Source organism: Hypanus sabinus, chromosome 8 (assembly GCF_030144855.1).
Source record: "Hypanus sabinus isolate sHypSab1 chromosome 8, sHypSab1.hap1, whole genome shotgun sequence".
Taxonomy (NCBI): Eukaryota; Metazoa; Chordata; class Chondrichthyes; order Myliobatiformes; family Dasyatidae; genus Hypanus; species Hypanus sabinus.
In genome coordinates, this window is record NC_082713.1 from 104,638,105 (window position 1) to 104,661,379 (window position 23,275).

The 23,275-nt window shown below is 45.2% G+C and overlaps 1 protein-coding gene across 7 annotated transcripts in view; it reads left to right on the plus strand.

Annotated features, from left to right (window-relative positions):
- LOC132398302 (ubiquitin carboxyl-terminal hydrolase 15-like) overlaps positions 1 to 23,275 on the plus strand; it is a 132,043-nt gene that overhangs the window by 35,816 nt on the left and 72,952 nt on the right. For 5 of the 7 annotated variants that reach the window (XR_009513608.1, XM_059977521.1, XM_059977522.1 and 2 more), the window contains one exon: positions 17,321 to 17,382. Coding sequence is in view for 5 of the 7 variants with exons in the window: in XM_059977521.1 (XP_059833504.1) it covers positions 17,321 to 17,382 (62 nt within the window). In the remaining 2 variants the exon portion in view is untranslated. Of the gene's footprint in view, positions 1 to 17,320; positions 17,383 to 17,875; positions 18,134 to 23,275 lie in introns of those variants that run through there. The other 2 variants (XR_009513607.1, XM_059977527.1) reach the window with 1 other exon arrangement.

The window sequence follows — 23,275 nt, forward strand, 5'->3', positions numbered from 1 at the left end:
CACTACTGGGAACCCTGCATGATTTCCATCATAATCCCTATAACAAGAGCCATCTACGAACAGAACCTTCTTATCTGCATCCTCTAGTGGTTCTGACCGTAAATCTGCTCTCAATTTGGCAAATGCCATCGTCTTCTCTACACAATCATGGGGTTCTCCTTCATAGCCCAAAGGGACAAAATCGGCTATATTACTTGGTAGTGCATCTTTGTATAGTTATGTCTGGAAATGTCAATAGCATCTAATACGCTGCTATCCTGGCTGGCGTCGGTACAAATTTCCCTCTTTCCAGCAATTCTGCTACTTTGTGGTGTGTGTACAGAGTCACAGGATAGCCCAGGGTTACAGATGATGCCTTTTCATATGCATAGTACAGAGCCGCCAATCCCTGATAACAGGGTGGATACCCCTGAGCCACCTCAACTAGTCTGGTACTGTAGTATGCTATCGGCTGCTTTGCTTTTCCTGTGCCTGTCTCTTTTGTTAGAACTGCTGTGACATAACCCTCCTGTTGGTTGGATACGTACAAATGAAAAACCTTCTCGTAGTCAGGCAAAGCTAATGCTGGTGCTGACTGCAATTCCTGCTTAATAGTATTGAAAGCTATCTCCGCCTCTTCATTCCACTGTAAGCCGTTCTTCAAATTTGTATGTCCTGCTTCTTTCGTTATCTTTCTCAAAGGTGCCACAAACTCAGCATATTCTCCTATCCAATCTGAGCTGTACCCTGCCATTCCCAAAAACGTCATTATCTGCCCTACAGTCTGGGGTTTTGGGGCCTTAGTTATTGCCTCAATCTGATCTGTTGCCTTCACTCCCTTGGGTATTACCCTGCCTAAGTATTCCACTTGCTGCGTGCAAAATTGCAGTTTCTTTTTGAATACTTTACGTCCTCCGTGCGCCAGCTTCTCTAATAGAGTTATAGTGTCCTGCTCACACTGTTCCTTACTGTGGGAGCAAATCAACAGGTCATCCACATACTGTAACAATGTACTTACCAATGGTATGCCCTTTAGGTCTGCCTTCAACACCTGATTAAAAACGTGTGGTGAATGTTTAAACCATTGCGGCATTCTGGTATAGGTATACTGAGCACCTCTGTAAGTAAATGCAAACAGATACTGACACTGGTCGGCCAGTGGAATGCTGAAGAAAGCCAAACACAAATCAATCACTGAAAAGTAACTTGCTTCTGGTGGAACATTAGTCAAAAGTGTGTGTGGGTTGGGGACTACTGCTGGCCAGTCCTCTACCACATCATTTACCGCTCGCAAATCATGCACCAATCTCCACTTAGATTTATCTGCTTTTAAGACCAGCAGCAACGGGGTATTGCATGGACTGTGTTCTTTTAAGCACTCCTATTTCAAGCAACCCCTGTACTGTCGATGCTATTCCCTCTTCTGCTTCTGGTCTTAGAAGGTATTGTGGTCTCCTGGGTGGAATTGCTCCCCTTTTCAGCCTTATTTCCACCGGGCTAGCTGTTTTTATTTTCCCTACGTCCGTGTCATGCTGTGACCACGGAATAGATGGCAACTCATCTAACCTTCTATCTTTCTGCTGGCCTCTTTCCTTTCCCAGCAAGGGCAGGTGTGGTTGGGGAGTTATTTCGACCTCTCTCACTGTCCCTACCATATCTACACTTACCATTATTTTAATGCAATTGTTGTCTTCTGATATCCACACTTCTGGCATGATTTTCCTCCACACTGTTATGGTTTCCGCACTCTTAACTAAGGGTCCTAAGTCTTTAGACTGATATCCCTTGTTTACCAACAACGTTACGTGGGGCGCAGCCTCCGGTATCCTGTACCATTTTTCTAAAAAGGTGTTCCACTTAACTTGTAAAGCTGCCCCTTGCTTTCCAATTATCACAGCCTCCCCTTCCAGGTGCTGTTGGGTACATGCCTCCAGGTGCCATCTCTCCTCTAACTCCCTGTTCTCAGTCTCGTCAAAAATCACTGTACAATGTAGCTCAGATTTGGGCATTACAGCCCTGGGTAATATAGCCTGCACGCCCTTTTTCCATTTTTCCCAGTTTTCCTGAATCTGATCTGCGATGTCTCCTATCCAAAAGACATTAGCCGCCTTGTCTTCTCGCACTATCAATTGAGCCCCTGCTCTTTCCACACTCAGCTCATTTCTAGTGCATTCTAATTTTAATTCCAGTTTCAATAAGGCCTCTCTGCCTAACAAATTAATCGGAGTTCCTTTAAATACTAGCACCGGCAAAGCAATTCCTTTGTTTCCCATTCTCAGCTGCACTGGAGCCGTGCACTGTGTCAGCTGTGTTTTCCCCGAAAACCCTACCGTCTTAATAAACTTTCCTGACATGGGAAGGTGAAGGGCATACTGTGGCTGTACACAAGTGTACGTGGCTCCAGTATCTGTCATCATTGGCGTCAGTTGCCCTTCTAACATAACCTGAACAATGGGTTCCTCATCTGCCTCCCTTGTTATCATTTGGTAATGTCCCTTCCCACTCAAGTTCTCGGGGCACCCCTAATACCTCGCATAAGGGTTCACAGGTCCGTTGGGCCTGTGGGGGCTGGTCCTTGGCTAAACTTTAGTTCCCTTCTTATCGGTTCCTGCTGGTGTGTGACAGGCCATGGTGTAAATGGACAATCTCTTCTCATGTGACCTGGCTGATTACACCCCCAGCACAATCTCTCTACCTCTCTTTCCCCCTGTTTCCTCACTGGTCCCCTCTGCCCATAGCTCCTCTGTCCCCCTCCTTAGGACTTCCAGTCCTGACTGGGCTGTTTGAATTTAGTCTGTTCCTGATAGGGCATTGGTGGGAATGCTCCTCCAAAGACGTTGATTGTTGGCATGGGGTTTTCCAGCCCTTGTCTTACAGTATGATCGGTTCCTCCATATAGCAGTGCTTCATCCAGTTCGATGGCTGTACTCGGACCGGTGGTTGCTGGCAGCATCTTTTTGCTTTTCTCTTTTTCCTTCTTTTTGAGTTCTTCAAGCTGCATTTGTATTAACTTTCTTTGCACCTCTTCCTGCTGCTCAGCAAACCTTCATTTGTCTTTCCGGTATTTCTCAACCGCATGGACTACATGGTCTCTAAATTCTTGTGGGGTCATTGACGTTAGCCCAACCACTTCCTCCAGTTTGGATTTTACTTGCGGAGGCATTGCATCCAAAATGCTATGTCGGAACAGTGAGGTCATAAATAAGCTATACTCCACCTCTTGCTCAGTCTCCAGTCTCCACCTTTTCAACTGGTTTTCTACGTAGGCTGCTGGGTTTTCAGTGTCTCCCAGTGGATCCTCCTTTAAGGCTTTGGGGTCCACTTTGGGTGGATAAAGCTTTCTGAGGGCCTGCCATACCCTCTGCCTCACTCTCAAACCCGTCTCCATCAGTTCTCGGGTCGTTCAAGTTTACTATGCCAGCCATTTCCATTAGTTCGTTAAATTTAGAGGTTCCCATCAACCTTATCAATAGTGCCTTCAAATCTCCCATAGCCAATAATCGTCCCGCCGTTTCTTCTTCAAAGGCTCTAATCCAGTTCCCTGCTCCTTCATGTAGATTGGGCAGAGTGTTGTTCAGCCCTTCTAGGTCCTGGGATCCCCAAGGGATGTACTGCACTTGTCCTGATCCTTTAACTGACAATGGCAGCATTCTTCCTCCTCCTTCCCACCTGCCCTGGCTCTCCTCCTCGCCTGACTCCCATCTGTCTCAGGGTACGTCTTTACTGCCTCCCACACAAATTTCTCCGGGGTCGTCTTCTTCTTCCCTCGGTCTCCCTGTGGAGTCCTTCCTTTCTGTCTTAATTCAATACTTGGTTGGCCCCTGGAGTATTTTTCGCATCTCCTCTGGCAATCCCCTCTCAGTAACTTATCTAGCTCTCTCTCTACTTCCACAAGTCGCTCCCCTACCGCCTCCTTCTGCTCTTCTAGGCTTCTGCCTACCTCTTCCCCACAAATTCTCACCTCCTCTCTCTCTCCACTTAACTCTTGCTCCTCCAATGAGTCACTTTCTCTTTCTTCCTGTCCGTGTCTGTACACCTGTGGCAGGGACTCCTCATGATCCTTACTCGTGCTTGATTCCCTTCTCTCGTGTTTTTCCAGGACTCTCATTTCCTATCTTTTTTCTACTTCCTCTTGAATGCCTCATCTCTTCCTGCCCTGATGAGCCACTTTCTTTTCTAGTCTGTTTATTTCTATGGTATAATCGATACTCCTCGTACTCCTTTTCCTCTCTCAAGTATTTCATCCGTTCAATCTCTTCTTTCATTTCTCTCTTTACCTGTTCCACCTTTATCCTTTCTGCCTGTATCTCTTTCCATATTGCCGCTTTTTCCTTCTCGTATTGTTTTTTATCCTCCTCATTATCCCAAACTTGTACTTCTCCCTGCATGTTTACTGTTCCCGTCAGCAGGGGGCACTGCTTAGGGGTTCCTTCCTCACTATAGGGAGGGGGCTTTTCTGTTTCTTTAGCATCCGGGTACGGAGCTGAAGCCAGTTTCTCACTGTACCTTCCTCTCTCTCTAACAGGCTGTTTCTCCAGCACCTTAGTGTCTTCCTCGCTTGTAACCAATATTCTACCTGTCCTCCTCAGCCTTTCTCCCTCCGTTCTGAAGAGTTTCAGCACTTCCATTTCTCGTTCTCTTTTTTGCCCTCTTTTCTTAGATTTATCTTTTGGTTTGTAATTTTTAATTAGTGCCTCCATTTCTTTGCACAAGCTTACATCAAACGTTCCTTCTCTTGGCCATTTTGTGACCAGGTTTTTGGTTCTCTTTTCCCATTTTTCTGAAGTTTTTGTGATCTCATATTTATTTACTGGGATTTTTTGCTCAGAATCTCTACTGCCGTTTGTTTACTGGATAATATTATTTACTCTAATTCTATGCCCAGTCTATAGTCTATCTACCAGCACTTTAAACTATATATTGGACTGTTCTTGTTTCCTATTCTGTTCTGCCCGTACAGACCTCTATTCAGAGCGGTATACACAGAACTTTCTCTTTGCACCTCGTCTATTCAGACCCTTATTTCTTAAGGCAGTATCCACAAGGATTTTCTCTATTTTCCTTTCCCTGCCCGTTCAGACCTTCGTTTCATACAAAGCAGTATCCACAGGGATTTACCAACACCACGTGGAATTTTTTTTAACTTCTTATTAACTTATTTGTACTTACCCTCACTGCAGTGTTCTTGATCAATCCTCTAAGCCTCCTGTTAACCCCCGATTCTGCCAGATTCTTTGGACCGGAGAGACCCTTCGGCAGTGGTTCCACACTTCTGAGACTCCAAGACCTCCCCAAAACCAACAGAATTCTTAGTCCAAATTGTCGCAAAAAGCGCTTACCTTTTGTTTGGGTGCACCCTTAATTCTGTTAGCCTTGTGGGGGTCCCTAGAGGACTGGGAAGCGTCCCCGATCTGCCGTTTCCTTTCCGCGGGTCTCTTTCCGGTCCTGCCGCGGTCGCCAATTTTGTCGTGGTTTCTCGTGCCCCACAAACGACCAGGAGATGCAGAAGATTCTTCAAGATTACACTTTAATTTGCAAATCAAAGCTGAGACAGTCATTGAGCTAGTTGCCGATTGCCCACCAATCCTTGTACATAGCATTTTTTATAGCAATCTCCTGGTTTAGTTGTATTAGCATATCCAATCGGTCTATAGTTGCGTATCACAGCCACTATTGTTTCTACCTATTGACTTAATCATGTTCTAATCTACATCTCTTAGCTACCTCTCATTAACACACCATTGTCTTCTACATTCTTAAGATTTCATTGTCCTACTAAACTGGATACATGCATAGCAAATAGCAAACTCAGACTACATAATCTGCATCAAAGCTGACTACATAGTTTTGGTTACACAGCAAACAATGCAACTTTTATACTCCAATACGGCCCACGTGACCTTCGACAGAGGCGCCCAGTTCACCTCCAGCCTGTGGTCGGCTGTGGCCAGCCTGTTGGGAACGCAGCTACACCACACAACTGCCTACCACCCACAGTCGAATGGACTAGTGGAACGCTTCCACCGTCACTTGAAGTCGGCTCCCATGGTCCGCCTGAGGGGACCTAACTGGGTGGACGAGCTTAGCTAGGTCCTGCTTGGAATTCGCACAGCACCCAAAGAGGATCTGCATGCCTCGTGGGCCGAGTTGGTGTACGGCGCACCCCTGGCCATCCCAGGAGTTCATACCAGCCCCAAGGGGGCAAGAGGAAGAACCCACAGCAGTCCTGGACAGACTACAGGAAAGGCTTAGCAACCTGGCCCCCGTGCCGACTTCACAGCACGGACAGACCCCGACCCATGCACCCAAAGACCTGCAGGACTGTAAGTTTGTGTTTGTACGAAGGGGCAGACACCGGGCACCGCTACAGCAGCCGTACGAGGGGCCGTTCAAGGTGATCAACAACAACAGGTCCACGTACGTTCTGGACCTTGGGGGGAGAGAGGAGGTATTCATGGTGGACCGACTCAAACCAGCCCATGTGGACTTGGCGCAGCTGGTCGAGGTTCAGGCACCGCGGCGCAGAGGCAGACCTCCCAAACAGAGGCTGATCCAGACTGTGGACATTGGGGGGTGTATCGCCGGTTCTGGGGGGGGTGGTGGTTATGTGGCGACCCACTTTCTGGTCAGGTGAACTGGCTCACAAATAGCCAGTGCGCGGGGAGAGACTTTGGTAATGCACCTCTGATGTCATTTCTGTCTGGAGAGGGCGGGCTCTAGGGATTAAATGCCAGTGCCACGAAGTTTGAATAAACTAGTCTCAAAACGACTTACCGACTGCGTATCGTCTCTAGCTCTGTACATCGCTACAGTACATTTATTATCAAATTATGTATACAACATAAAATCTCGAGATTCATCTTCTTACTGGCAGTCACAAAACAAAAAAAAACAAGAATCCATACTAAAAATGTCTTTAATTCCTTTTTGATTGTTAATGTTAAAATAAATTATTTTTCCAATATATTTAAATCTGATAAAATTGTTCCAGCATTTTGAAAATCATTTTTCATTTGAAGCATTAAAAGAGACTAATGCACTGTATTCTAAACATAGAAACCCTGTAGCAAAATATAGGCCCTTCGGCTCACAATGCTGTGCCAAACACGTACTTACTTTAAAAATTACCTAGGGTTACCCATAGTCCTCTATTTTTCTAAGCTCCATGTACCTATCCAGTAGTCTCTTAAAAGATCCCATCGTATCCGCCTCCATCACCATCACCATCACTGGCAGCCCATTCCATGCACTCACCATTCTCTGCGTTTTACCCAAAAAATTTACCCATTGCATCTCCTCTGTACCTACTTCTAAGCACCTTAAAACTGTGCCCTCTCATGCTCGCCATTTCAGCCCTGGGAAAAAAACCTCTGACTATCCACACAATCAATGTCTCTCATCTTACACACCTCTATCAGTTCACCTCTCATCCTCCGTCACTCCAAGGAAAAAAGGCTGCGTTCACTTAACCTATTCTCATAAGGCATGCTCCCCAATCCAGGCAACATCGTTATAAATTTCCTCTGCACCCTTTCCATGGTTTCCAAATCCTTCCTGTAGTGAGGTGACCAGAACTGAGCACAGTACTCCAAGTGGGGTCTGACCGAGGTCCTATATAGCTGTAATGTTACCTCTCGGCTCTTGAACTCAATTCCACAGTTGATGAAGCCAATACACTGTATTGCCTTCTTAACCACGCAGTCAACCTGCACAGCAGCTTTGAGTGTCCTATGGACTCAGACCCCAAGATCCCTCTGATCCTCCATACTGCCAAGAGTCTTACCATTTATACTATATTCTGCCGTCATATTTGACCTACCAAAATGAACCACCTCACACTTAACTGGGTTGAACTCTATCTGCTTCTTCTCAGCCTAGTTTTGCATCGATGTCTTGCTGTAACCTCTGACAGCCCCCACACTATTCACAACACCCCCAACCTTTGTGTTATCAGCATATTTACTAACCCATCCTTCCACTTCCTCATCCAGGTCATTTATAAAAATCACGAAGAGTAGGGGTCCCAGAACAGATCCCTGAGGCACAACACTGGTCACCAACCTCCATGCAGAATATGACCCATCTACAACCACTCTTTATCTTCTGTGGGCAAGCCAATTCTGGATCCACAAAGCAAGGTCCCCTTAAATCCCATGCCTCCTTACTTTCTCAATAAGCCTTGCATCAGGTACCTTATCAAATGCCTTGCTGAAATCCATATACACTATATCTACTGCTCTTCCTTCATCAATGTGTTTAGTCACATCCTCAAAAAATTCAATCAGGCTTGAAAGGCATGACCTGGCTTTGATAAAGCCATGCTGACTATTCCTAATCATATTTTACCTCTTCAAATGTTCAGGATCTTCTCCATCAGCTTACCAACGACTGAAGTAAGACTCACTGGTCTATGATTTCCTGGGCCATCTCTACTCTCTTTCTTGAATAAGGGAACAACATCTGCAACCCTCCTGTGGAACCTCTCCTGTCCCCATTGATGCAAAGTTCATTGCCAGAGGCAATGGTGGTCCCAGTGACGTATCCGACTTGGCAAAAGCTCCAGCTCTTCCTCTTTCTTAATATCTATATGCTCAAGCTTTTCAGTCAGCTGTAAGTCATCCCTGCAATTGCCAAGGTCGTTTTCCGTAGTGAATACTGAAGCAAAGTATTCATTAAGTACGTCTGCTACCTCCTCCGGTTCCATACACACTTTTCCACTGTCACACTTGATTGGTCCTATTCTCTCACATCTTATCCTCTTGCTCTTCACATACTTGGAGTTTTCCTTAATCCTACTCACCAAGACCTTCTCATGGCCCCTTCGGGCTCTCCTAATTTCATTCTTAAGCTCCTTCCTGCTAGCCGTATAATTTTCTAGATCTCTACCTAGTTTTTTTTTAACCTTTTGTAAGCTTTTCTTCTTGACTAGATTTTCAACAGCCTTTGTACACCATGGTTCTTGTACCCTACCGCCCTTTCCCTGTCTCATTGGAATGTACCTATTCAGAATGCCACGCAAATATCTTCTGAACATTTGCCACATTTCTGCCGTACATTTCCCTGAGAACATCTGTTCCTAATTTATGCTTCCAAGATCCTGCCTGATAGCTTCATATTTCTCCTTACTCCAATTAAATGCTTTTCTAACTTCTCTGTTCCTACCCCTCTCCAGTGCTATGGTAAAGGAGATAGAACTGTGATCACTACCTCCAAAATGCTCTCCCACTGAGAGCCCTGACAGCTGACCAGGTTCATTTCCCAATACCAGATCAAATACAGCCTCTCCTCTTGTAGGCTTATCTACATATTGTGTCAAGAAATCTTACTGAACACACCTAACAAACTCCACCCCATCTAAGCCCCTTGCTTTGGAGATGCCTATCAATATTAGTGGAATTAAGATCTCCCATCATGACAACCCTTTTATTGCACTATTCCAGAATTTGTCTCCCTCTCTGCTCCTTGATGTCCCTGTTACTATTGGGTGGTCTATAAAAAGCACCCTGTAGAGTTATTGATCCCTTCCTGATCCTAACTTCCACCCACAGAGACCCAATAATCCCTCCGTGACTTCCTCCTTGTCTGCAGCCATGACACTATCTCTGAACAGCAGTGCCACACCCCCAGCTCTTTTGCCTCCCTCCCTGTCCTTTCTGAAACATCTAAAGCCTAGTACTCTAAGTAACCATTCCTGCCCCTGAGCCATCCAAGTCTCTGTAATGGCCACAACATCATAGCTCCAAGTACTGATCCACACTCTAAGCTCATCTGATTTGTTCATGATACTGTTGAAAGTCTCATGTTCCAGATGGAATTTCTTAACTCATCTGCTCTGAGGTAAATTGCCACCAGCAATATCTCTGTTTTAGAATCCATTGCAGGGTAGCATTGAATGCTTTTTAAGTTCAAAGTAAATTCATTATCAAATTACATATTTGTCACCATATACAACCCTGAAATTCATTTTTTCCCTGCAGGCAGATGCATTAAATCCAAGAAACACAATAGAATTAATAAAAATAATAAATAAGCAATAAATATTGAGAACATGAGGTAAAGAGTTCTTGAAAGGGAGTCCATAAGTTGTGGAAACAGTTCAGTGGTGGTGTGAGTGGTAGTTGAATGAAGTTACCCTCTCTAGTTCAAGAGCCCGATGGTTGAGCAGTAATAACTGTTCCTGAATTTAATGGTACTGGGTGGCTCCTGTGGCTCCTGTACAGTTGCAGAAAGGAAGTTTGTGAACCTTTTGCAGTTCCCTGGTTTTCTGCATTAATTACTCATAAAGTATGGTCTGATCTTCATCTAAGTCACAACAATAGACAAACAATCTGCCTAAGCTAATCACACACAAACAATTATATTTTTCATGTCTTTATTGAACACAATCATTTACAGTCCAGGCTGGAAAAAGTATGAACTGTTGTATTTAATAACCAGTAGAACCTCCTTTAGCAGCAACAACCTAAACAACTAAGCATATCCTGTAGTTGCTGATCAGACTTGCACAATGCAAGGAGGTATTTTAGACCATTCCTCCATATGAAACTGTTTCAGTCCATCAATATTTCTTGGATACTTTTCATGAACAGCCCTCTTCAAGTGATGCCACAGCATCTCAGTTGTGTTAAGGTCTGCACTCTGACTTGGCCATTCCAATACATGAATTTCCTTCTTTTTAAACCATTCTCTTGATTTACTCTTGTGTCATTGTCTTGTTGCATCATTCAACTTCATTTAAGCTTCAAGTGATGAACAGCTACCTTGACATTTTCCTGTAAAATGTCTTAAGATAATTTTGAATTCAGTGTTCTCTCAATGATTGCAAGCTGTCCAGGTCCTGAGGCAGCAAAGCAGCCCTAAACCATGATGCTCCTTCCACTATGCATCACATTTGGGATGAGGTTTTGGTGTTGGTGTTCAGTGCCCTATTTTCTCCAAACATAGCGGTGTGCATTTTTGCAAAAAACTTCAATTTTTGTCTCATCTGTCCACAGAACATTGTTCCAGAAGGTGAGCTTTTGCAAACTTGAGACATGCAGTAATGTTTTTTTTTGAAGAGCAGTGGTTTCCTCCCTGGTGCCCTTCCATGAACACCACTCTTGTTGAGTGTTTTTCTTACAGTGGACACATGAACAGCTGCAAGTTTGAGAGATTTCTGCAGATCTTTGGCTGTTACCCTTAGGTTCTTTTTCATCTCCTTCAGCATTGCATTTTGTGCTCTTGGTGTGATCTTTACAGGGCGCCCATTCCAATGGAGAGTAGTAGCAGGACTGAATTTCCTCCGATCGTAGACAATTTCTTGCTATGGACTGGTCTTTAGAATTTTAGAACACTCAGGTCTTTAGAAATGCCTTTGTAGCCTTTTCTAGCTTCATGCATCTCTACAATTATTCTTCCTATGTACGTCTGAAAGTTATTTTGATCGTGGCATGGTACACGTAAAAAAATCTTTCTTGCAAAGAGCAGACTCTGTCAGTGTATCTTTTGTTGTAAGGCAGGATACCTCTACAACCCACGTCTCCAATCTCATCCCATGTGTTAGTCCACCTGACTCCAAATAGAAGGCATTACCCTGGAAGTTAACATACTTTTTTGAACCTAGGCTCTAAGTGTTTAAATAGAGTACTCAGTACTGACGGGAAGTTAAGTTGTTTGTATGTTATTAGTTCAGGCAGATTGTGTTTATATCTATTATTGTGACTTAGATGAAGATCAGACCACATTTTATGAGTAATTCAGCAATCCAGGTAATAGCAAAGGGTTCGCAAAATTTTCTTGCAGCTTCCTGATGGTAGCAGCGAGAAGAAAGCATGGCTTGGGTGGTTGTGGTCCTTGATGGTGGATGCTGCTTTCCAGTGACAGTGCTCCACGTAGATGTGCTCACTACTGGGGAGAGCTTTACCCATGATGGACTGGGCTGTATGCATTGCTTTTTTTTAGGATTTTCCATTCAAGGGCATTGATATTTCCACACTAGGCTGTGGTACAAACATTATCACTAGTTTTTAATATTTTGTATAGTTACTTCGGCACAAATTCAATAAGTTGAGTACTCTAACAAGGAGAAAATGTAGACATTTCAGACTGGTGGACTAGTTGGTGGATATATACAAATACAAATGATAAGAAACTCAAACTGGGAGGAAATTGTCGAGTTGAATGCGATGAAGTATATTCAAAGTAATTGTGAGAGTCATTGGGGTTGCTTCAATGTCATTGTAACGTTCTCCTTCGGGTGTAACGAAACGCCGAATTTAACGTCCGGATAAACCACAGCCAATGCAAACCAGATCGCAGTAAGATTAACCATTTACTGTTCACTCTTCACATTAACATATGGTGAAAACTGTTGATAAAACAATACAAGATTGATACAGTATTTGTTCCTTCCTTAATATCACATTTCAAGTGTAAATACTTGCAAAGGTGACTATAACTACATTACACTAAGGTGCAGTATACAGGGAGAGTTTACCTGCTCCATTGACTACTTTAAATACACTTCCATGCAAACTATCCGCGACTCTTTAACTAACGAAAGCATAAACATTATCTACCGTCGTTACTTCTAACAGGATCGGCATTAACATCTTAGTTCAATATATCGATTATCTATTAACTTACAGCGTTGCTCTCACTGTGATTTCTCATGCCTGCAAACAACTTCTGCTCAGGTGAGCCTCGTGGAAAGCCCCCACCCTCGCGCTAATTTCAAACCGGTATTTTCCCACAAGACGCGGCGGAACCGGATGTGACGTCATCGCATGCCGATATATTTTACATGCAATGAATACACTTTAAACACTTCTAATTCTAACTAGAAAATACTATTGAATGAATTACTAAGCGAAAATATTATAAACTAAATAACTGTCGTAAAGACAGCACACTCCCCGCTTGACCTTCGTAAGGTCACAATGAGCAGAGTACAAAACTTAGTCTCTTAATCAGTCATTGGGTAGAAGTAGAATAACTTCTGTAACTGGCCCTTGATAAATTTTCACATCGCCTTGGTCGGTAGTCTTCAATTCGATCTTCCTGACATGTCCATCCTCGCTAGGGAATGTAGCAGTGATTCTGGCCATTGGCCTGCTGTTGCGGGTGGCTTGCTTGTCCCTGAGCAGGACTAAGTCTCCAACTTGAAGATTCCTTCGGGGTTCTGTCCACTTTTGTCTCTGTTGCAACGAGTGTAGATATTTTTGTCTCCAGCGAGGCCAGAACTGATTTGCCAGAGCCTGGACTTGTCTCCATTGCTTTGTGTACAAATCCTTGTCTGAGAAGTCTCCTGGTGGAGGAGGTGCTCCTGCCTTCTGCGTAAGGAGCGTTGATGGCGAAAGTATAAAGGGGTTTTCTGGGTCAGAAGACACAGGTAGGAATGATTGTGCGTTTATAATGGCTGTGACCTCTGCCATTAGGGTGCACAGTACCTCGTGGGCCAATCGGGTGCGTTGCTGCATCTCGGGTTTCCTTTTCCGGGTTTTCCGTAAGGACGTGAACCGTTTGACTGCCTGCTCTTTGTTATCTGGTGAGCGCTGGCGTGGTTCTCTGATTGGCAATGGGGCAACCCCATTATTTGCTTCATCTCTGAAGACCTTGGTGTCTTTGGTTTTTAAAGAAATGGTATCTTGAGCTGATTGTGCAAGTTTGTTGTCATACTTCGTTAGAGCGAAGACTGACTGGCCCAGCGACTCGTCGCTTGCCTCGCGCTTGTTAACGCCTTGTTGTGCTTCCTTGATGCACGGGACACTCGGGCAGGGTTGAAAGATTGAATGGCGGCCACTCTCTAGCACATTGGTCTTGAGTGTGTTAACCATCGGTTTGTGTACGTCACCGAGACACACCTCTCCTATCACCACCCAGCCCAGATCCAGACGTTGCGCGAAGGGGGCGTTGAGTGGTCCATTGATCTGCTGCCTAACCTTGTGTACCTGGATAACATCTCTTCCTAATAGCAGGAGTATTTCCGCTTTCGGATCCAGTTCTGGGATGTGTTTGGCGATGTGGTGGAGATGCGGCTGGTGTAGCACCGCACTTGGTGTCGGGATCCCAGCGCGGTTATTCATGATTTCATTGCACTCTAAGAGCGGAGGGAGACAGATGACGACTTTACCATCCAGGGACTCGATCTGGATGCCTTCTGCCTTCCTTCCTTGGGTTTCCATGTTGCCTGAGCAAGTTTTGAGGTAGTATGGGAACCGCTCACTCTCAATGTTGAACAATTTAAAGAACTCTGGACTGACTAGTGAACGATTGCTCTGATCGTCCAGAATCACATAGGCTTTGATGGCCTTGTCTTTGGCTCCTTTAGGGTACACCTTAGTGAGGCAGATCTTGGAACAAGAACGACTTGACTGAGCTTGACCGCAAACTTCTGTACAGTTCGTGCTGACAGCTATTGACCTAGAGTGAGCCTCTCCCTCCCCGCCGTCCTGTTGTGGGGGTGAAGGAGCGCTCTCGGTTTGTGGTGACAGGTCGGGATGCATGGCCTCGACGTGATCTGGGCTGCCACATTCCGGACACTTCACGGCGATCGTACACTCTCTGGCAAGGTGAGAGGTTGAGGAACAGCATCTAAAACATATTCTTTTCTCCTTGAGAAGAGCCGTCCTCTCTTCAAGGGGTTTTTCCCTAAACATTCTGCATGCTTTCAGGGGGTGAGGTTTGTTATGCAATGGACAATACTTGCCAGGGTCGTTGTTAGTCGTAAGGGCTTCGGTCTTGAGCACTGACACGGGTTTATCAATGTTGAAAACATTCGAAACGGATCTGCCTGGCTTGGTGTAAATCGAACTGCTTCCTGGACCTACAAGGCTAGGGTCGTTTCGCCTCTTCGCCTCCTTGCACACAAACCTAGTGAGGTGCTTAAAGGGAGGAAATCGACCATCGTGGTCTTCCTTGTACTCTGAGGCAACAGTCAGCCACTTGTCCTGCAGCCCAAATGGAAGTTTGTCCACAATTGGTCTAATCCCGGATGGAGTATCTAGGAATACTAGACCAGCTGAATAGCCATCTTCTTTGGCGCCTTGGATCTCCATGAGTAAATCTCCGAATTCTCTTAACTTAAAGTGATCTTTGGCTGACACCTTAGGAAAGTTTTCCAGACGTCGATATAGCGCCGCTTCAATAATGTCGGGGGCCCCATATCTCTCCCAAAGTCTCTCCCACGCTTCGCTTAAGGCTAGCTCAGGTTTGTTGATGTACACTGAACGCATGCGTCTCACCTGGTCGCGTGATTCTTTCCCCAGCCATTTCGCCATAAGGTCCAACCTTTGGGTTGCACTGAGCTGGACCCCGTCAATCACGTTGGTGAATGTGGAGAGCCAAGCACGGTAATTTTCGGGTTTATCGTCAAACTGGTACAGTCCCGAAGTGACGAGATCCCGTCGTGCTAAATACTGCAGCGTGGGATCTGCTGCAAGCGGCATGCGGGCTGGAGAAGTACGTTGGCGCCTATATGACTGAGAACGCACGTTTCTCATGGAATTTGCCATCCTGGATTCAACCTCCGCGTCTCTTCGCATCGAACTTTGTAACTTTGGTGTCAAAGTATATTGGTTGTCAGCTCTTTCATTCTTGACTTCATCGCGGGGCCGCGAGGGTAAATTCTCTTCCTCGTAGCTGGGGAAGTTATCGAATAGGTATGGAGAGGGGAGACGAGCCTGCCTGTCTGCTTGATATTGTACATAGTCGCTCGTGCGTTCCAGTCTGGTCCTTTCTAAAGCAGAACTTGTTTCGGTCAGATCACGCGACCCTTCAGCTTCTTCTATGTACTCTGCTTCCACCATGGCAGCTTCTCCTTCTCCTTCCAGCTGCAGCACTTGCAACTCTGTCGATATTTTTGCCATTTCCAACTGGGTTTCGGCTTCTCTGGCGGCCTTTTCGGCTTCTTTGGTGGCCAGTTTCATTTTCAAAACTGCTTCTTGTTTGGCGTAATGCAGTCGCACCTTGGCGGCTTCTGCCTTGGCTCTTGCCTGTGTGGACTTACTTGATGTCGTTCTACTGCCCTTGTCGCTGGGCGCCATCGACTTGATCCCGGATCGAGCTGACATTGCAGCACTTGGAACACCTGATAATGCCGCTTTTTCACTGTAACGTTCTCCTTCGGGTGTAACGAAACGCCGAATTTAACGTCCGGATAAACCACAGCCAATGCAAACCAGATCGCAGTAAGATTAACCATTTACTGTTCACTCTTCACATTAACATATGGTGAAAACTGTTGATAAAACAATACAAGATTGATACAGTATTTGTTCCTTCCTTAATATCACATTTCAAGTGTAAATACTTGCAAAGGTGACTATAACTACATTACACTAAGGTGCAGTATACAGGGAGAGTTTACCTGCTCCATTGACTACTTTAAATACACTTCCATGCAAACTATCCGCGACTCTTTAACTAACGAAAGCATAAACATTATCTACCGTCGTTACTTCTAACAGGATCGGCATTAACATCTTAGTTCAATATATCGATTATCTATTAACTTACAGCGTTGCTCTCACTGTGATTTCTCATGCCTGCAAACAACTTCTGCTCAGGTGAGCCTCGTGGAAAGCCCCCACCCTCGCGCTAATTTCAAACCGGTATTTTCCCACAAGACGCGGCGAAACCGGATGTGACGTCATCGCATGCCGATATATTTTACATGCAATGAATACACTTTAAACACTTCTAATTCTAACTAGAAAATACTATTGAATGAATTACTAAGCGAAAATATTATAAACTAAATAACTGTCGTAAAGACAGCACAGTCATTGAGAAAAAAAGTATGAGGTGGTTAATAAAATGGAGAACAGGAAAAATATCAGATGATTCAAGGATTATGTTCCTAAAACAATATAACCCAGTTAATCTCTTCACAGATGGACCGATACATTTTGACATGTGCAGACTTTTGACATTTGCATTGCTTTATATTATATAACTGGTTCCATATCAGAAATGCAAGTATAGTCATTAGACTGGGGTGTAAAACATTATCAATTTTCCATTTGGGAATTTTTTATGTAAATATATATACTACTTTTAGGTTGCCTTTTTAAATTACCATGCCATGATTAGTAATCAAAATTTACTACATAAATCTGTTGTACTATAGTTGAAATTTAGCTACAAATGGGAGGAATGTACAGTAATTGCAAGATGCCATGCTTATATTGGGATTTTACGCTAACTTTTTTTTGACAAGAAGGGAAAAATAGATGTAATATTTGGGATGTTTATAATTTACCCTTCATAAAGATTAATGCACAATTTGCCAAGCATATGCACATAATTGACTTCTGGATTCATTGTTTTCAGTAGCCTAATTTAACTCTAATTTTATTGAAAGGTATTGGTAATAGAGCAGAAAAATGAAGATGGTACCTGGCCAAGAGGTCCTTCTACTAACAAGTGAGTTTCCTTTCTGTCACATTTTCGTTGTTTTAAAATATTTCTTAGAAATTTGTTGCTAAAATATCTGAACAATGTCAATTCAATTTTCAATACCCATGACCTCTATAAACAGCTAGTAGCTTTCTCACATATATTTCTGCTTTATAAGCAATGGCAACTTAACAGAATTCATTTAATTTTAACTTGTTGTAGCATTTATTGCCTCAAGAAGTTGCTGAAGATGCTATCTTCTTGAAATTGGGAAATCTACTGTGTTGTTTGAGGCTGAGATGTTTGCTGTCTGACAAGAGCCAGCAGAAAGGAAGGTGGTTGTTGGACACCAGTGCTTTTCTGAGGGAATCAAAGCTGAAAGTGGTGGTGGAACTGTGGGGAGAGGAGCAGAGCCAACATTTCAGGTTGATCAGGGAAAGGGAGGAAAAGAGCGATGCTAGAACAGATAATGCAGAACACATTTGGAAATCTGAAATAACTCCTGACCTTAATCCTATAGAAATGTTGTGGAAAGACCTGAAGCAAGCACTTTGTACAAGGAAGTCCACTAACATCCCAGTGTTGAAGCAGTTTTGTAAGGAGGAATGGCCTAAAATTCCTCCAAGCTGATGTGCCAGCCTGACCGATGGTAACTGGAAACGTTTGGTTAAAGTCAATGCTGTACAAGGGGGTCACGCCAGTTACTGAAAACAAAGATTCACATAATTTTCCCACAAATACATGTAATATTGGATCATTTTTCTCAATAAATGAATAAGTATAATGTCTTTTGTGTTCTTTATTTAATTGGGTTCTCTTTATCTAATTTTAGGACACTTGAAGATCTGATCACATTTTAGGTCATATGCAGAAACAGAAAATTCTTCACGGTTCACAAATTTTCTAGCAGCACTTTATGCTAAATGTCATCTTCACTATCTGGTCTATATCTTGCAGATTTTGGAGTTCCCTGTACTTGTACACTGGGCTCTGTTAGTCCTTCAATACACCTTAGGGCCCTCTCACTCATTGTCTGTGAAGTACTCTTACAAACAGTTCTTGCAAGGATCAGAATTAAATTCTGTTTGGCAGTTTCTGCTCACCTTACCACTATTCAATATCATACAAGACTATTCTCAATCAATACAAAATGTTGGTGGAACACAGCAGACCAGGCAGCATCTATAGGGAGAAGCACTGTCGACGTTTCGGGCCGAGACCCTTCGTCAGGACTAACTGAAAGGAAAGATTGTAAGAGATTTGAAAGTAGGAGGGGAGGGGGAAATGCCAAATGATAGGAGAAAACCAGATGGGTGGGGTGAAGCTGAGAGCCAAAAAGGTGATTGGCAAAAGGGATGCAGAGCTGGAGAAGGGAAAGGATCATGGGACGGGAGGCCTCGGGAGAAAGAAAGGGGGAGGGGAGCACCAGAGGGAGATGGAGAACAGGCTGAGAGGGGAAAAAAAAGGAGAGGGGGGAAACTAACTGAAATATTTAGTTTTATTCTCCCCTCTTTTTTTCCTCTCTCTCTGCCCATCACTCTGCCTTTTCTTCATCTCCCTCTGGTGCTCCCCTCCCCCTTTCTTTCTCCCGAGGCCTCCCGTCCCATGATCCTTTCCCTTCTCCAGCTCTGTATCACTTTCTCCAATCACCTTTCCAGCTCTCAGTTCACCCCACCCCCTCTGGTCTTCTCCTATCATTTCGCATTTCCCCCTCCTACTTTCAAATTTCTTACTATCTTTCTTTAGAGTTAGTCCTGATGAAGGGTCTCGACCTGAAACGTTGACAGTGCTTCTCCTTATAGATGCTGCCCGGCCTGCTGTGTTCCACCAGCATTTTGTGTGTGTTGCTTGAATTTCCAGCATCTGCAAATTTCCTTGTGTATTCTCAATCAATAATTCTGTGTCATTAGCAAACTTGCTAATGATACTTCCTATGTTCATATTCAAATTGTTAATATGTGTAACAAACAACAAGGGTCCAGGCACAAATATCTGTAGTACATCATTGGTCACTCGCTTCCAGTCACAAAAGCAACCTTCTGTGGCAAATGAAAGAGGAGTAGTTACGGAAACAAGAAAATTAAAAAGGGTTTGTGAAGTGCACAGTTGACTCCAGATGTTGAAATGGGAGGGAGCAATCTGTCTACAGGTGAAAATTCTTTAAAAGCAGTCAAAATAATATTGAATTTAAGGCATTGAAAACAAAAACAGTGAAAAACATTGAATCTGATAGTGGGTAGAAGATGATCTCTGTCGCTTTCCCCCTTACATATTGTTTTCTCATCTTTGCGAATTTTGGTGGAAAGTCATTGATTTAAAGCATGAACTTCAGCCATTGTAGCCCTGAAAGGAGATTGAGCTGAAGAGTTAATTGCTTTTCTCCGTCTCTAAAATACAGACCAAGAGGAACTGTTAGGAAAAAAGGGCAACAGGTTAAGTTAATGACAAAAAATCGCTTAAATTTTGTAACTCTTTGTAAAATGGTGTCTTTGGACATGGATTGTGAATAATAGCTCAAAGACATTGCTCTTGAGTCTGATCAGAACAAAGTGGATGTTGAACCAACACACACAAAATGCAGAAGGAACTCAGCAGGCCAGGGAGCATCTATGGAAAAAAGTACTGTCGATGATGAGAAGTCACAGTAAGAAGGTGGGTGGGGGGGAGTGAAGGAAGAAATAGAAGGTAGTAGGTGATAGTTGAGACTGGCCTAGGAGGAGGAATGAAGTAAAGAGCTGGCAAGTCGATTGGAGTAAGAGATAAAGGGCTGGAGAAGGGGGATTTTGATAGGAGAGGACAGAAGGCCATGGAAGAAAAGGAAGGGAGAGGAGCACCAGATGAAAATAAGGTGAAAGATTGCAATAGGGATCTCCCAGTGGCCACCCACTTTAACTCTACTTCCCATTCCCATTTCAACAAGTCAGTCCATGCCCTCCTCTACTGCCGCAATGAGGCCACCCTCAGTTTGGAGGAGTAACAACTTGTATTCCGACTGGGTAGCCTCCAACTTGATAGCATGAATATCGATTTCTCGAACTTCCGGTAATGGCTTCCCCTCTCCTTCACATTCCCCTCTGACCAATCAACTTCCCTGCTCTTTACTTCACCCTCCCTTCCCCCCCCCGCCCCCCACCACCTTCTTACTCTGACTTCCTGTCTTTTTTCCTCCAGTTGTGATGAAGGGTCTCGGCCGGAAACGTCAACTGTTTACTCTTTTCCATAGATGCTGCCTGGCCTGTTGAGTTCCTCCAGCATTTGGTGTTTGGGGCTTGGATTTCCATCATCTATAGATTTTCTCTCATTTGTGATTGAATGTTGAACCAATGGAGATTTTCAAGGGGCAACTAAACACTTGACTAGAAAGATGAGTTTTAAGCTGCCTTTTGGAGAGGAATTGCCTATTAAGTAGTCTCAGCACCTAAAGTTAACCTGCCAGAGGAGGATTAGTGGATGCATGCACAAGAAGGCAGAACTGAAGTTAAGAGTTGTGCATAAGTTTGAAATGTGATTGTGAAAATTACAAAGATATTTAAGAGAAAGTGAAGCACTTCAATTAACTGAGGTAGAACAAAGATGTTCAGTATTTACCCTTTCTCTATGTCACATTGTAAATAATGTCAGTTTTATTATCTTCCTCTTGTATTAGTATTATGTTACTGTGGCGACCCACTTCCTGCGCAGGCGAACCGGCTCACAAATAGCCAGCGCACGGGGGAGACTTTGGTAATGCATCTCTGACGTCATTTCTGCCCAGAGAGGGCGGGCGCTAGGGATTAAATGCCAGCGCCGCGAAGTTTGAATAAACTAGTCTTCAAATGACTTACCGACTGTGTGTCGCTATCTCAGCACTGTGTGTAGCACACCGCTACATTGGTGACCCTGACGGTCCAAACAGGATTTGAACCAAAGATGACCAACACTTCATCTGTTCACGCAGTTTCGCTAAAACTGCCGACTTTCTGGACGCTGCGACCACGCGTGTGGTTTAGCCAAGCAGAAGCCCAGTTCCAGATTTGGCAGATATCCTCTGATTCCACACATTACTACCACGTGGTGAGCGCCCTTGACCAGGAGAATGCCGCCCAGGTTGCGGATTTCATACAGTCGCCCCCGGAAGAAGGCAAATATGAAGCATTCAAAGCTCTGCTCATTGGGACCTTTGGCCTCTCACAGTGTGAGCGAGGTGCCCACCTGCTTCACCTGGACGATTTGGGAGACAGACTGCCATCAGCATTGATGAACAAGATGCTGTCCCTCACTGACAGACACAAGCCCTGCCTCATGTCCGAGCAAGCATTCCTAGAGTGACTGCCCGAGGACATACATCTGCTGCTGGCCGACGCAGATTTCAGCGACCCCCGGAAGGTGGCGGGCCAGGCAGACGTGCTGTGGAAAGCCAAGAGGGAGAGCGTGGCGTCCATCGGTCAGATTACCAGGCCACGCACCCAACAGCAGATCAGACCAGGCCTGGCAGGAGCTGCACACAACACAGAGGCAGGAGCGAGGAGGCCAGTGGTGGTGTTTCTACCACCAGCGGTGGGGCACAAAAGCCTGCCGTTGTCGCCTGCCCTGCAAGGGCCAGGGTCAGCTGCCGCTAATGACGATGGCAGCTGGCCACCAGGACAGCCTCTTGTACGTCTAGGACAAACAGTCGGGACGCCGGTGTTGACCGGTTTCTTGGTCAACACCGGAGCAGAGATCAGCGTCTTGCCCTCGACGGGGTACGACACCCGCAACAGGAAGCCAGGACCCACCCTGAGGGCCGCAAACGGCAGCACGATACGGACCTACGGCACCCGCACAGTGCAACTGCAGTTCAGCGCCAGCTGGTTCTCATGGGACTTCACACTGGCCGCTGTGGCCCAACCGCTCCTGGAGGCGGACTTCTTGCGAGCTCACAGCCTGCTGGTCAACTTGAAAGGGAAAAGACTGGTACATGCCAAGACTACAGGTGTTCTCCCTGGTGAAGCCAAGTTGCCAACCCCACACCTGGAGTCCATTATACTGTCAGACAACGAATTCACCAAAATCCTGGCGGACTTTCCATCAATTCTGGCACCGCAGTTCACAGCAGCCATGCCCAGACACGGGTTACAGTACCACATCCCTACCAAGGGATTACCCCTCCACGCCCACGCAAGAAGGCTCCCCCCGGAAAAGCTCCGCCTGGCGAAGGAGGAGTTCAAGAGGATGGAGGAATTGGGGATCGTACAGAGGTCTGACAGCCCATGGGCCTCCCCCCTGCACATGGTGCCCAAAGCAGCCAGGGGTTGGAGACCATGCAGCGACTACCGCAGACTGAACAAGGCTACCACTCCAGACCACTACTCCATGCCGCACATACAGGACTTTGCAGCAAACCTGCACGGTACAAGAATCTTTTCCAAAGTAGACCTCGTACGGGGATACCATCAAATCCCGGTGCACCCTGAAGACATCCCCAAAACAGCACTCATCACCCCGTTCGGCCTGTTTGAGTTCCTCCGAATACCGTTCGGCCTGAAGAATGCCACACAGATGTTCCAGCGGCTAATGGATGCGGTGGGACGCGACCTGGACTTTGCGTTCATCTATTTGGATGACATCCTTATAGCCAGCAATTGTCGTCAGGAGCATCTGTCCCACCTCCACCAGCTCTTCTCCCGCCTGAGTGATTTTGGCTTCACGATCAACCCGGCCAAGTGCCAGTTTGGTCTCGATACCATTGACTTCCTGGGCCACAGGATTACCAAAGACGGGGCAACACCTCTGCCCACCAAGGTAGACGCAATCCGCCACTTTGCCTGGCCCAACACGGTCAAAGGCCTGCAGGAGTTTATTGGTATAGTGAACTTCTATCACCGTTTCCTCCCCTCAGCAGCCCGTATCATGCGCACTTTGTACACCCTGATGTCGGGTAAAGGGAAGGACATTACTTGGG